At 45.6% G+C, this 13250-nt stretch overlaps 1 protein-coding gene across 1 annotated transcript in view; it reads left to right on the top strand.

Moving 5' to 3' along the window:
• suds3 (SDS3 homolog, SIN3A corepressor complex component) overlaps positions 1-13250 on the top strand; it is a 76767-nt gene that overhangs the window by 32725 nt on the left and 30792 nt on the right. The window contains exon 2 of the mRNA XM_070887699.1: positions 12196-12268. Coding sequence (XP_070743800.1) covers positions 12196-12268 — 73 coding nt within the window. The remainder of the gene's footprint in view (positions 1-12195; positions 12269-13250) is intronic.

The raw sequence follows: 13250 nt of genomic DNA, 5'->3' as shown, positions 1-13250 counted from the left end.
ATGATGATAGTATTACGGAACAGCAGGATGTGGATGATGACGACGATCAGGAAAGCATGCAAGTGCCTGATGCCAAAGCACGAGGTCGGAGGAGGGCCATCCATCGTGCCCCTTTAACGATTGCTCGAGCCTTGCGCCAGCAGCTCATCCGTGAACGCTTCAACTACTGATGCCTGAGGGCTCTGCGACCACTTTTGCGTATGGACATGTTTATTCTTTGCAGTTGTTCCTACATTGTGTTGTGTTAATGGAACATGAAACAGTTTTAATGAAAAAGTATTTTATTGAAAAGTTAATATCACTCTTATAAAATATTTGTTGTATCAAACTATACTTTTTAATATCACTCTTGAAGATCACTTAAAAAACTTTAAGATTACTTATAAACTTGTAAAGTTACAAAACACTTTCTATGTGAAAAATTTTACACTCTAAGATCACTTGCACTTCAAGATCACTTTTTAGATGCAAAATTAAATAATTTACAGAATGTGAGAGCATTTACGCTATAAGATCACTTGAAAACCCTGAGATCACTTATATGTTGTAAAGTTACAAAACTTACAAAACAGTTTCATTGAAAAATCTTACACTCTGAAGAACACTTAAACTTCAGGATCACTTTTTAGGTGCAAAATTAAATAAGATACAAAAAAATGTGAGAGCATTTACACTATAAGATCACTTAAAAACCATAAGATCCCTTATAAGTTGTAAAGTTACAAAACTTACATAACAATTTCAATTTGAAAAACGCTACTACAGTTACATCAAGAACAAAAGCAGCAAAGAAAGGCTGCAACCATGTCTCATCCATGTCTCAGTGAATGTTCACTTCCTCATGGGGGTGTCATTTGATTGGCTGGGCTGTGTGCCCTTATTGCAGCAGCTACCTCAACCAGGCCCTCCCTGACGGCCCGTGCCGACACTTGCATGGCCTCCCTGACGGCCTGTGCCGACACTTGCATGGCCTCCCTGACGGCCTGTGCCGACACTTGCATGGCCTCCCCGACGGCCTGTGCCGACACTTGCATGGCCTCCCCGACGGCCTGTGCCGACAATTGCATGGCCTCCCCGACGGCCTGTGCCGTCATTTGCATGCCCTCCCCGACGGCCTGTGCCGTTGATTGCACTCCCTCGGACATTCCCTCCCTAAGTTCCCGTGTCATTACTGCTATTTCTACCGTCAGGACCGTCAACTCTTCACCTACTGCACTGACGCCACCGATGAGTGATCGGGTAAGCTCATTGGTCTCCATGCCCAATGCCACAACCTGAGTCGCATCTGTTGTATGCTGCATCTCAGGAGAGCATGTCTCCAATCTCCTTCTCCTTTGCCTGGGTCTGCCTTGTGGCACCACTACACTGGGAGGCGCGGGCACGGACGGTGGGACGCTCGGTGTTGCAAGCGGCACCACTACACAGGGAGGCGCGGGCTGGGACTGTGGGACGCTCTGTGTTGCAGACGGCAGAACTAGAGGGAGAGGCTCGGGCTGGAATGATGGGATGCTCTGTGTTGCAGACGGCAGAACTAGAGGGAGAGGCTCGAGCTGGAACGGAAGGACGCTCTGTGTTGCAGATGACAGTACTAGAGAGAGAGGCTCAGGCTGGGATGGTGGGGCGCTCGGTGTTCCAGACGACAGCACTCGAGTGCGAGCCATGGACTGGGATGTTGGACGAATGGGTGTAAACTGCTCCATGATATCAGCAGCAACACTGGGACCCGAAGCGTCGGAATCAAAACCATAGTAGGTGGAACCAGAACCTATGCGAGAGGGAGGCGCAGGCACGGACAGTAGTGCACTTACGGTAGAATGCTGCATTATACCAGCAGCACCACTGGGACCCGCAACATCGGAAGCAAAACCATGGAAGGTGGAACCAAGACCTATGCTAGGGGTTGAAACTCTGATGCCCCTTGATGGGGGCTCATAAACATTAAATTGGAAGCTCTCCCCTGCAGACATTTCAGTCATCGCTGCCATCATCCAGTCTGGATCGTCCGCAGCTGGTTGTACTGGTTCTTGTTCTGTACCCTCAGGATCCTCAGAGTTGGCAGCAGCAGCATCGTCGTCGTCGTCGTCATCGTCATCATCATCATCATCATCATCATGTTCTGCAAAATACATTAGAACAGTCAAATGCTTAACAGCAAGGGAGGGGGCCGGATGGGTGGCATGAGTACTCTCACACATAGCAGGTTGGGCAGCAGGTTGATTTAAAGGGCCACGATGCATTTTCAGGACTTGCCCTCTTCTTCGCGTGCGGGACCAGCTTGTGCTGTACCGATTGCTTTTCTCCATGTACGACTCATCATAGCAGCTACCCTTTGTTCCAAGGGTGCCAGTGGATGCAGATTGGGCACGCCACCTCCTGTCCAAGTTGCCTCCCTTTTGTTGTGGGCCAATTTCTTCTGCAAAGAGTAAAATATAACTTTTTACAGAGTGTGTCAGTCTGCAAGGTGGGACATACAGATAGCCAGGTTACAATTACGATTAAATTAAAAATGGGAAATATTACTTACACTAACTACTTGACCAAGGTTGTGCCATTTCTTTTTACACTGACTTCCAGATCTCCTGGTATGCACCACTGCGCAGTAATCTTCTGCAACTTGGTTCCAGCGTTTCTTCATTTCTTTTGGTGGCACTTCTATGCGACCTCTGTTGCTGGTATCTAGCTCCTGCCATCTCTGCTCAATTACCTTGACTAATATCTCTACTTCCTCATGCAAGAAAATCTTTGTTCTTGATCCATTGCAAAGTTGAATTGGCACTCTTATTTCTCCAAACACAGTCCTTAATTTGCATGCACCAATGCAGCACCGGTTCTGCAAGTTTAGCAGTGAAAAGCTGAACTCACTGATTTCAGCAGGTGATTTATTCAACAGTGCTGCTAAAAGCACTCCCTCACACACAGAAATATCACAAAAATTAAATTACAAGCCTTTGCAGGGGTCCAAGAGACAAATCTTCACTTTTTCTCCAGTCCTTTTAAAAATGGCCGAGTGCCAATGTTTGTTTGACACTGCTCGCACACTCCAACGCGCACGCACAGGGTTGCCGGCACCACGTTGGCTCATTTAAATTGGACCCGCCCCCACTACTTAGAGAATCGGCGCGAGTGTTTAGCTCCGCCCCCCGCTGTGAAGAGCACGCCGCGCCAAGCTGAGATCGAGCTCCGAGGAGCCGGAGAATATCGCAGTTTTTTTCTAGCGCACTTTTAGGCGCGATGAACAGGTGTGCAGCTCGGAGGTGCGCCGTTTTCGGCGCGGGCCGAAACTTGGGGCCATTGACAGGTCAGCATGACATTGGTAGTGGGTAAAATGATGGAATCAGTTATTAAGGATGTCATAGCAGCGTATTTGGAAAGAGGTGACGTGATGGGTCCAAATCAGCATGGATTTGTGAAAGGGAAATCATGCTTGACAAATCTTCTGGAAATTTTTGAGGATGTTTCCAGTAGAGTGGACAAGAGGGAACCAGTTGATGTGGTGTATTTGGACTTTCAGAAGGCTTTCGACAAGGTCCCAGACAAGAGATTAATGTGCAAAGTTAAAGCACATGGGATTGGGGGTAGTGTGCTGACGTGGATTGAGAACTGGTTGGCAGACAGGAAGCAAAGAGTAGGAGTAAATGGGTACTTTTCAGAATGGCAGGCAGTGACTAGTGAGGTACCGAAAGGTTCTGTGCTGGGACCCCAGCTGTTTACATTGTACATTGATGATTTAGACGAGGGGATTAAATGTAGTATCTCCAAATTTGCAGATGACACTAAGTTGGGTTGCAGTGTGAGCTGCGAGGAGGATGCTATGAGGCTGCAGAGTGACTTGGAATGGTTAGGTGAGTGGGCAAATGCATGGCAGATGAAGTATAATGTGGATAAATGTGAGGTTATCCACTTTTGGTGGTAAAAACAGAGACAGACTATTATCTGAATGATGACAGATTAGGAAAAGGGGAGGTGCAACGAGACCTGGGTGTCATGGTACATCAGTCATTGAAGGTTGACATGCAGGTACAGCAGGCAGTTAAGAAAGCAAATGGCATGTTGACCTTCATAGTGAGGGGATTTGAGTACAGGGGCAGAGAGGTTGTTACTACAGTTGTACAGGGCCTTGGTGAGGCCACACCTGGAGTATTGTGTACAGTTTTGGTCTCCTAACTTGAGGAAGGACATTCTTGCTATTGAGGGAGTGCAGCGAAGGTTCACCAGACTGATTCCCGGGATGACGGGACTGACATATCAAGAAAGACTGGATCAACTGGGCTTGTATTTACTGGAGTTCAGAAGAATGAGAGGGGATCTCATAGAAACGTTTAAAATTCTGACAGGTTTAGACAGGTTAGATGCAGGAAGAATGTTCCCAATGTTGGGGAAGTCCAGAACCAGGGGTCACAGTCTAAGGATAAGGGGTAAGCCATTTAGGACCGAGTTGAGGAGAAACTTCTTCACCCAGAGGGTGGTGAACCTGTGGAATTCTCTACCACAGAAAGTTGTTGAGGCCAATTCACTAAATATATTCAAAAAGGAGTTAGATGTAGTCCTTACTACTTGGGGGATCAAGGGGTATGGCGAGAAAGCAGGAATGGGGTACTGAAGTTGCATGTTCAGCCATGAACTCATTGAATGGTGGTGCAGGCTCGAAGGGCCGAATGGCCTACTCATGCACCTATTTTCTATGTTTCTACGTAAATGCTCTGTTATTACTTCCTTAATAATGGACTCTAGCATTTTCCCAATGACAGATGTTAGGCTAACTGAACTATAGTTTCCTGCTTTCTGTCTCCCTCCTTTCTTAAATAGGGGCGTTACATTTGCGGTTTTCCAATCCGCTGGGACCTCTCCAGAATCCAAGGAATTTTGATAGATTACACCAATGCATCCACTATCTCTGCAGCCACTTCTTTTAAGACCCTAGGATGCAGACCATCAGGTCTAGGCGACTTGTCCACTTTTAGTCCCATTAGTTTACCTAGTACTTTTTCTCTAGTGATCGTGATTGTTTAGGTTCCCCCCCAGCCCCGCACAATAGCCCCTTGATTATCAATTATTGGGATGCTTTTAGTGTCTTCTACCGTGAAGACCGATACAAAATATTTGTTCAAAGTCTCTGCCATTTACCTGCTTAAACATTTAAACACAAGGGGCTCAATTTTCCCCAATGCTGTTTTTTGGGAGTATTGCCAGATTTACGCCCGTTATTCTTGGCCCCAAATACTCCAAATAAAAAGTAGCAAGTTTCCCCGTTCTATTTTTTGAAATTGGAGCCACGCAGCCTGTCCTGTAGCCTCGGGGGGGTGGAGCCTAATGTATGCGCCGAAAAAACTATACCCTCCTTCTGTGCATGCCCAGAAAAATAAAAGGGCGTTTTGATGTGATTCCTATGGGTGTGCATGCCCAATACAGCTCCCAGTCTGCATTCGGCCATTTTTAAAGAGCCAGTTGTGTGTGAGAACTTTAATTCTCATTGGAAAAATCGGAGCTGCAGTACAAGATGCAACGCAGTGCAAGGACCAAGAATTTCTTACAGGATGAAGTGGAGGCACTGGTTACTGTGATTGAGGGCAGATGGCACGAGCTGGACACCAGAAAAGGTCATATAAAAGTTCCACCAAAAGAAATGAAGAAACGTTGGAACCAACTTGCAGAAGATTACTGTATAATGGTGACCCGAAGTCTGGAGGCCAGTGCAAAAAGAAGTGGCAGGACCTTGGTCAAGTAGTTAGTGTAAGTAATATTTTCATTTATTCAATGGAATTGCAATTGTAAATGTCACCAGCTGTATATGTCCCACCCAGCAGAAAGACACCCTCTCCAAAAAGTTATATTTTCATCTTTGCAGAGGAAGGTGGCACACAACAAACGAGAAAGAACTCGAACAGGAGGAGGCCCGGCAAATCTGCAGCTACTGACACCCTTGGAAGAGAGGTTCGCATCTTTGATGGGTCCTGCCTGGAGAAAAGCAAGCACCACTGCACAAGCTGGGCCCACACTCGAGGGAGAGGGTAAGTCCTGCAAATTCCACAGTCTGGCTTTGCAAAATGTTGGGTATTGCGCAGGCTAGCCATGCTTCGGTACCTGGGGATGTCTCTGTCAGCTACGCTTCAATTGATTCAATGTGCTATCATTCATCGCAGTCCTTCAAGTGAGCCTGCTGCCTGCGCTGTGTGAGCCTACTCATGCCACCCTGCCCCCTCCTCTGGTGCTAACCATTTGTCTGTTATATTTTGCAGAACTTGCGGCCAACCCTGACGATGCAGAAGACTATTCAGACAAAGACGGGCCTGAAGAGAACACCTTCCAATCCCACCTTCCAAACCAAGAGCTTGGGGGTGAGGGGGAGTAGGAGGGGATAGATGAAGCCACCATTGTTGTGGTCACTCTGGAGGAGGTGCAGGTGCCGTCCATTGAGGTGCCAGCCCTTCCCTGAGTGGTACGAGTGTTGGTGGGGCATTCCATAGTTTCCCACCATCCGAGACTGGGGATTCCAGTGGGATGCAGCAAAGCACACCCAGGGCCCCACCGTCCGATGCTGCGGGTCCCAGTGGGATGCAGCAAGGCACACCCAGGGCCCCACCGTCCAATGCTGCGGGTCCCAGTAGGATGCAGCGAGCCATGCACCCAGGGTAAGAAGGGAAAGGAGAGCTCGACAGTGCTCTCCTGAGGTGCAGAATCTAACCGACGTGGTTCAGATGATGGCACTGAGTGCGGAGAGCATTGACCTTACCCAATCACTCCTGGACACCTGTGTGATGAGGTATCGGGACTGTCAGGAGAAATGGGAACACCGTCCGGGAACATGAGGGAGGGAATGTCTCAGTCAGCTGAAACAGTGTCGGTGCACATGAGGGAGGGAATTTCGCAGGTCGTTGATGCACTGTCAGTGAACACAAGGGAGGGAATGTTTCAGGTAGTTCAAACACCGTCAGTGAACATGACGAAGGGAATGTTGCGGGTAGTTGACACACTGTTACTCACCATGAGGGAGGGCATGTCACAGGTAGTTGAGACACTGTCAGGGCACATGAGGGAGGGAATGTTGGAGATAGCTGCTGCAATAAGGGAACACGCCCAGACCCCGTGCCCATTGACAGAATCAATTGTCACTCCCACTCCAATCCCCAGACCAGCATCTGAAGAGGCCCAAGCCAGGCCCTTCACATTACCGCCAGCCCTCCCACTCCCCATCATGAAGTGCGCATTACCCGAGATGTTCGAAAGAATAAGCTTTGCTACCAACCTGAGAAATGCTGTGCCACTTCCTGCGGGCGGGGATGGAATCACCAAGACCAAGAGCAGCGGGCGGTCTTAGAATAAGGTGGAGGAGAGATGGGTGCAGCCTTTCTTTGCTGCTGCTGTTATTGTTACAGTTGTAGCTGTTCTCAAATTAAAAGTTTTTTGTAAGTTATGTAAATTTATAAGTTTAAAAGTTTGTAAGTGATCTTAACTGAAAACTTTAAAGTTTGATACAAGAATATTTTTTATTAAAGTTAAGTACAAACAAATGTTAAACTTTTGAATAAAAATGTTTTAAAATTATAACTGAATCATTTCCATTATTTGTTCCATTATTAGCACAACTTTTTGAAGTAAACAAGAATCATTTTCATCATTTATTCCATTAACATAATACAACATTACAGAACAGGTCCGAACAGTAAACATGGTCCATGTGGAAGATTTGCCGCTGAGCCTTCAGGCAGCAAAGCGTTCACGGATGAGCTGCTGGTGCAAAGCTCAAGCAATCGTTAAAGGGGCACGACGGCCCGCCCTCCTCCGCTGTCGTGCTCCGGGTTCAGGTAGTTGCATGGCTTCCTCATCCTCGTCCTCCTCGTCATCATCTGCATCTTCAGCCACTCTCACCTCAGGTGGGTCTTCAGCTATCAGCTGCTGCTGCCTCATGATGGCTAAGTCATGCAGCACACAACAGTAAACTGGCTGACCTATCTCAGGAGAGTATTGCAAGTAGCCTCCGGAATGGTCCAGGCATCGGAAACGCTGTTTCAAGATGCCAATGGTCCTCTCTATGATGTTGCGCGTCGCAATGTGCGACATGTTGTATTCCCGGTCAGCTTCCGTCCGGGTTACGTGTAGGGGTGTCGTGAGCCAAATGGCGAGGCTGTACCCGTTGTCGCCCAGTAGCCAGCTCTGGCCTTCTGGCTGCTGCTGTAACATGGCAGATATAGCGCTCTCGCATCGGATGAACGCATCATGAGTGCTCCCAGGGTATCTTGCATCAACCGACATGATGCGATGCGTGTCGTCACACACGAGTTGCATATTAAATGCGTAGAAACTTTTTCTATTCCTGTACATATCTGAATCCTCCAAAGGTGCTTGTAAGGCGCTGTGGGTACAATCAATGCAGCCCTGTACCAGCAATCCTGGAGAAGCCCACAGCCTTTCACACATTGCCTGGGCGGTCATGGGGAACTTTATGTAGTTATTCCTCCGGGCATATAGTGTAGCAGTCACCTGCCGAATGCAGATATATTTTGCATCTTGAGAAATGGCGCACACATCCCCAGTTGTGGCCTGGAACGATCCAGATGCATAGAATTAAAGTGCAGCTGTAACCTTCACTTCAACTGACAAAGCAATCCTCCTGATGCTTCGAGGTTGCAGGTCTGCTTTTACTAACTTAAAGATCTCAGTTACAAATTTTTTGCGGAAACCCAGCCTTCTGACACAGTCTGCATCACTCAGGTGCAGGTACGAACGTCTGTCTTGATGTACCCGATGTGAGTAAGGCCTCCTGCCCATCATCCTACGTGCTCTGAGGTTTCTCGTGCGATGACGTCGAATCAATTGTCATCTACGCAGCACCATCATGCAGAAGGCTTGCACAAGGTATGGCATTGTCAGTATTGCCCCCATGATTAAATTGTACCTTTGCAAGAAGCTCAAAACGGCAGGCAGGACAAGGTTCTTTATTCTCTTCCCCCAAGGTCGACTACCTAGTATGGACCACACCCAGGTCTGAGCAGGTGCAATGATCGGGAACACCCCCCCCCCCCCCCGGCTTCATTTGATGCATAGTGTAAGGCTTCTCATGCCTTCCGTTCACCTTCCACAGCCCCCGCCCTCCCCCCCCCCCCCCCCCCGGGCGAGGGACCAATTCTGTCGGCCGTCACCCCGACCCTCGAGCCCGGTTTGGAGATGTTCGGTGGTGGCGTGTCAATTTTAAAAAAAATCAAAACTTAAAGAATTCCATTAAACTTCCATTTCCTGCGTCTTAAGTTTTAAACATTTAAGCTTGATTATGCATATTTATGTGTTCTTGATTCCCTTCAAAACTTCGCCAAAAACAATGGCGTCATTCTGTGCGATTTTTTTTTAATGTGCGCTGGTTTTCCATCAGTGACCAGAAGGTTTTTTGGGAGTGGTTACATATGCCGTCCAAGGAGAAATTTAAATTGGCCAAACTTGCATAATTGTGAAAAACTGGCGCAGACATCAGAACATCTGTGACACACACAAAAAAATGAACCTAAAAAAAATCGTAACTAACTGAGTGACACTGGCGCACAAAGATTAGGGAGACTTTGGTTTTTTAATTTGGGCCAAAAAAGCACCACGCGTCAACAAAACGGCACAAATCACTGGGGAAAATTGAACCCAAGGTTCTTAAACATTGAATATCAGATATTCCAGACTTATTAAACATACAGTACATGCAATAGTACTTAAACAGACAGTACAGTGAAACCTGCAAATAACATCGGAACAGGAGTAGATCAGTTCGCTCTCGGGCCTGTTCGCCATTCAGTGAGATCATGGCTGATGTTACGGACTCCTTGGGGACTGGCATTAGCTGCGCTTTTTTGTTTGCAGGTGTCCTTCTTTTCAAAATAGTCATTGTACGTACTATAAACATTTTCCCAACAATCTTGACGCACTAGCTGAGATTATGATTGGCGCCTAATTAGCTGCAACAATGCTAAGAATCCCACTCCCACACACAGAGATCGACTCTGTTCATTTAATGGTTTTACAACCTAAATTCATTTCAAACTGCTCTCACTTGGAGCAGAGTGTAACTTCAGTAATGAACTGCATTTCTCAGTTCTACTTGCAGCATTAGGGAAATCACAGGATAAAAAAAGGCGACAGGTTGTGCCTTTATATTGAAGCTTCCAAAGACATGTCTTGGAACGGATGGAGAACATTTAGGAGGACAAATCCAATCCGGCCAATTACCACCCCATCAGTCTACTCTCAATAATCAGCAAGATGGTTGCAAATGCTTCAACCTCGTCTTTTGCACTTGTGTGCTGGGCTCCACCATCATTGAGGCTAGAGATATTATTGGGTCGTCTCCTCCTGTTAATTGTTTGTGTAGGAGTGAAACTGCAGTTTCTAGTTGAGCAGAGAGTCTGCAGGAAGACTGACGGATAGCTGGGACTCAAGCCTGTACATCACTTTAGAACAACAGAGAGACCTGGAACAGCCGTCCACCTTCATTCCCCAAAGCCAAAGCTCCTCAAAGAAGTGAATCCACCATCAGAAGCTAAAGGAAAGAAGACAATGGCCGTGTCAGGGGGCGAGGAGCTGTCACCAGCTACTGAAGTAGTGCATGGACGCAGCGCTGGGCAGGACATGTCGGCCTTTCTTACTGTTTGCATGTGCTTTCCTTGATTCGGGAGACTGGGGAGGTGGCAGCGGGTTAGAGGAAAGAAATGGCTTTGCTGAATTGCGCATTCTTTATCCAGCATCCGTAGCAGCAGAGAAATCGTTCTACCCCAGGGATAGAGCCATGCAATCATTCAAACCCAGAGCGGTTTCTTTGCTGCTATGGATGCTGGGTTAAGAGGCCCCATTCCACAAAAGCCGTTGCTTTCACAAAACCCCCTCACGCTGACCAGAGTGCCCCATGTTTGAAGTTGTAAAAGGGTTTGATGCAATGAAGGCTATCTATAGTTCATCATTTGTGAGTGTCCGTTTATACGGATTTCACTGCATTTATAACTGAACCTTCCTGGTTTAGTTGATGGACTTACAACAGATCACTGTGTTTGGTATAGTCTCCTGCTTCTACAGAAACCTCAATTAAAAAGGATGATGCATACCCAGATATTTTCCTTTGCAGGACTAACTTTTTCCTGCACTTGTTATTAACTGATTAAAGTTCTCAGAAATGTATGAATCAGTGTGCATTGGCATGTCTTTTAATTAGGTTTACTAAACTGATCATTGCTTTAAGGTCAGTCTTAGTTCAACAGCTCAGTAGTCACTGTATCTAAAGTGACTTATACTTCCCCACTTAACAGGCAAAGTCTAAAGGTTGATATTATTGCAATATAAAGAGAAATCAATCGCAGTATAACACTAGCAGACTGCAGGGCAGTGTGTATTAATCCTTTCCTTACAAATTGTGCCTGAAGCTATTCCCATTTTGCCAATTTCAAGTTACAGCCAAGTATCCCCCCCCCCCCCCCAATCTCATCAGAATATGGCATAAATCAGCATAAACAATCAGGGCCCAAGGAAATGCCAAACCTACACCAGTATATTTGTTTTTTGAGTCTTAAAATGAAAAATTTCAATTAATTTCATCATAATTCAGGCATAGCATTTTTAAGTGAGTGCAGTCGGGGAAGCTGTTGAGCTGTTCAATTTTTAACGTGACAAAGTTTGGTTTAAAAAAAAAATTGCATTCAAAGAAACATATAATACAGTCCAGGTCTCTGCAGTTTAAAGACCAGAAAAATGACGCCTGGTGTGCCTGAAAATCTGGATGCAACTTGTGACCCCTGAAAAAATGCAATTGGAGAAGACTTGCATTTGGTAATGGAGGGAGGGCATGGCTGGTTTTGTGGGCGGAGATTCGCTCGGACAGAGGATTTGATGGATGGCTGTAAAGGATCAGAGATTTGGGCATATTGTAGTTACGCAAGTATCACATTTTGGCCCAAAATTCCTTGATCTTTGAAGTCATATAATTGCTTTGCATCCAGATTATGCATGTATCTGGGCGAAGTGGAGGAAACTCCAGGCCCTTGAATTCCTGCTCGTTACTATCTGCTGCCCTCTACTGGAAACAGGAAAAGAGAGGAGGTCATTTGAAAAAAAGTAAATACATGTACTGCAGTATGTTTTAGTATTGTCGTGTCAGCCAAGTATTGATACTGTGTGAGATACTTCTATTTTTCTCACGATTTAATGGAATTCTGTTTCATTTATATTTGACAGATACAGAGGATGCAAGTGAGACAGACATTGCTAACAAGCAAGATGATGAAGACTACCTGGAGGTGAAAGAGCAGTGAGTATTGTTGCAATGTGATGCAGTTGCCTCGTGCAATACAGACCACAGCGTAAAACATTGATGTGGTAAAAATCCCGTTTGTAGCAAATAATGAAGCATTACTGTTTTGGAATAATAATTCAAGTTGTCAAGAGCTTTGAAACAGTGGAGATTCAAATTGGCTTTCATGCCAAGTCATAGTTAAAGCTAATACCTCAATTAATGACAAATTTTGAGATTTTTTTCTTTATAACTTGCTGTCCCCAGCATAATAATTAGTATGACTTCTACAAATGTCAATATTTGACACAATTCCACTGTCTTTATGCATTTAGGTTGTGAAAATCAATTTGTGGTGCAGTGCTGTTGATTAGTATAAGTGGTCCTCAATCTGCACAGCTGTTTATCTGACAGTCAAGCTGCTGAATAAATAATTATAAATTATTTTAAAAATTATTTTTAAAAAATGGTTCCCAGTAAAGCCGCTTCCATCTATGCCTCCAACTATCCTGTGTGTAATGTGAAACAACTGAAATGCACTTACAGAATAAGGCTGTGTATACAGTTGGGGATTTGGGCAGCAAGAGGTTAGAGAGTGCATGACCAATTGGGCACTTATTGTACAAAACACTGAAATGGAGTGCCTTGTTTAGTGGACTATCTATTCATTGTTGGGGTGGAACAGCATTTAGAGAATGTGGAAAACCACATCTACACTATGCCTTTTACTGATGAGTAGAAATTAATAAGGAACATTTATGAATAAATTATGCATTTTGAAAGATGTATTTCTGTATTGAAAAGGTCACACTGTTGAAAGACTGTTGATGAACATTTGAAAGGCTGTCGAACTAGTTCTGTAGTGAAAACACCCTGCGAGGAATTAGCATTTGTTTGTGTTAATACTGAGTTCACTAGCTTCCTGTAAGCTTTTAGGTGGTATTTAGCTTACAAGACAATGGTATTTCTCCAAGATTTCTGGGACTTACTTTGGCCGGGA

The sequence above is a fragment of the Pristiophorus japonicus genome, chromosome 8 (genome assembly GCF_044704955.1).
Source record: "Pristiophorus japonicus isolate sPriJap1 chromosome 8, sPriJap1.hap1, whole genome shotgun sequence".
NCBI classification, from domain to species: Eukaryota; Metazoa; Chordata; class Chondrichthyes; family Pristiophoridae; genus Pristiophorus; species Pristiophorus japonicus.
The sequence above is the reverse complement of the archived record's forward strand: the minus strand, read 5'-3'. Positions and strand labels throughout refer to the sequence as shown.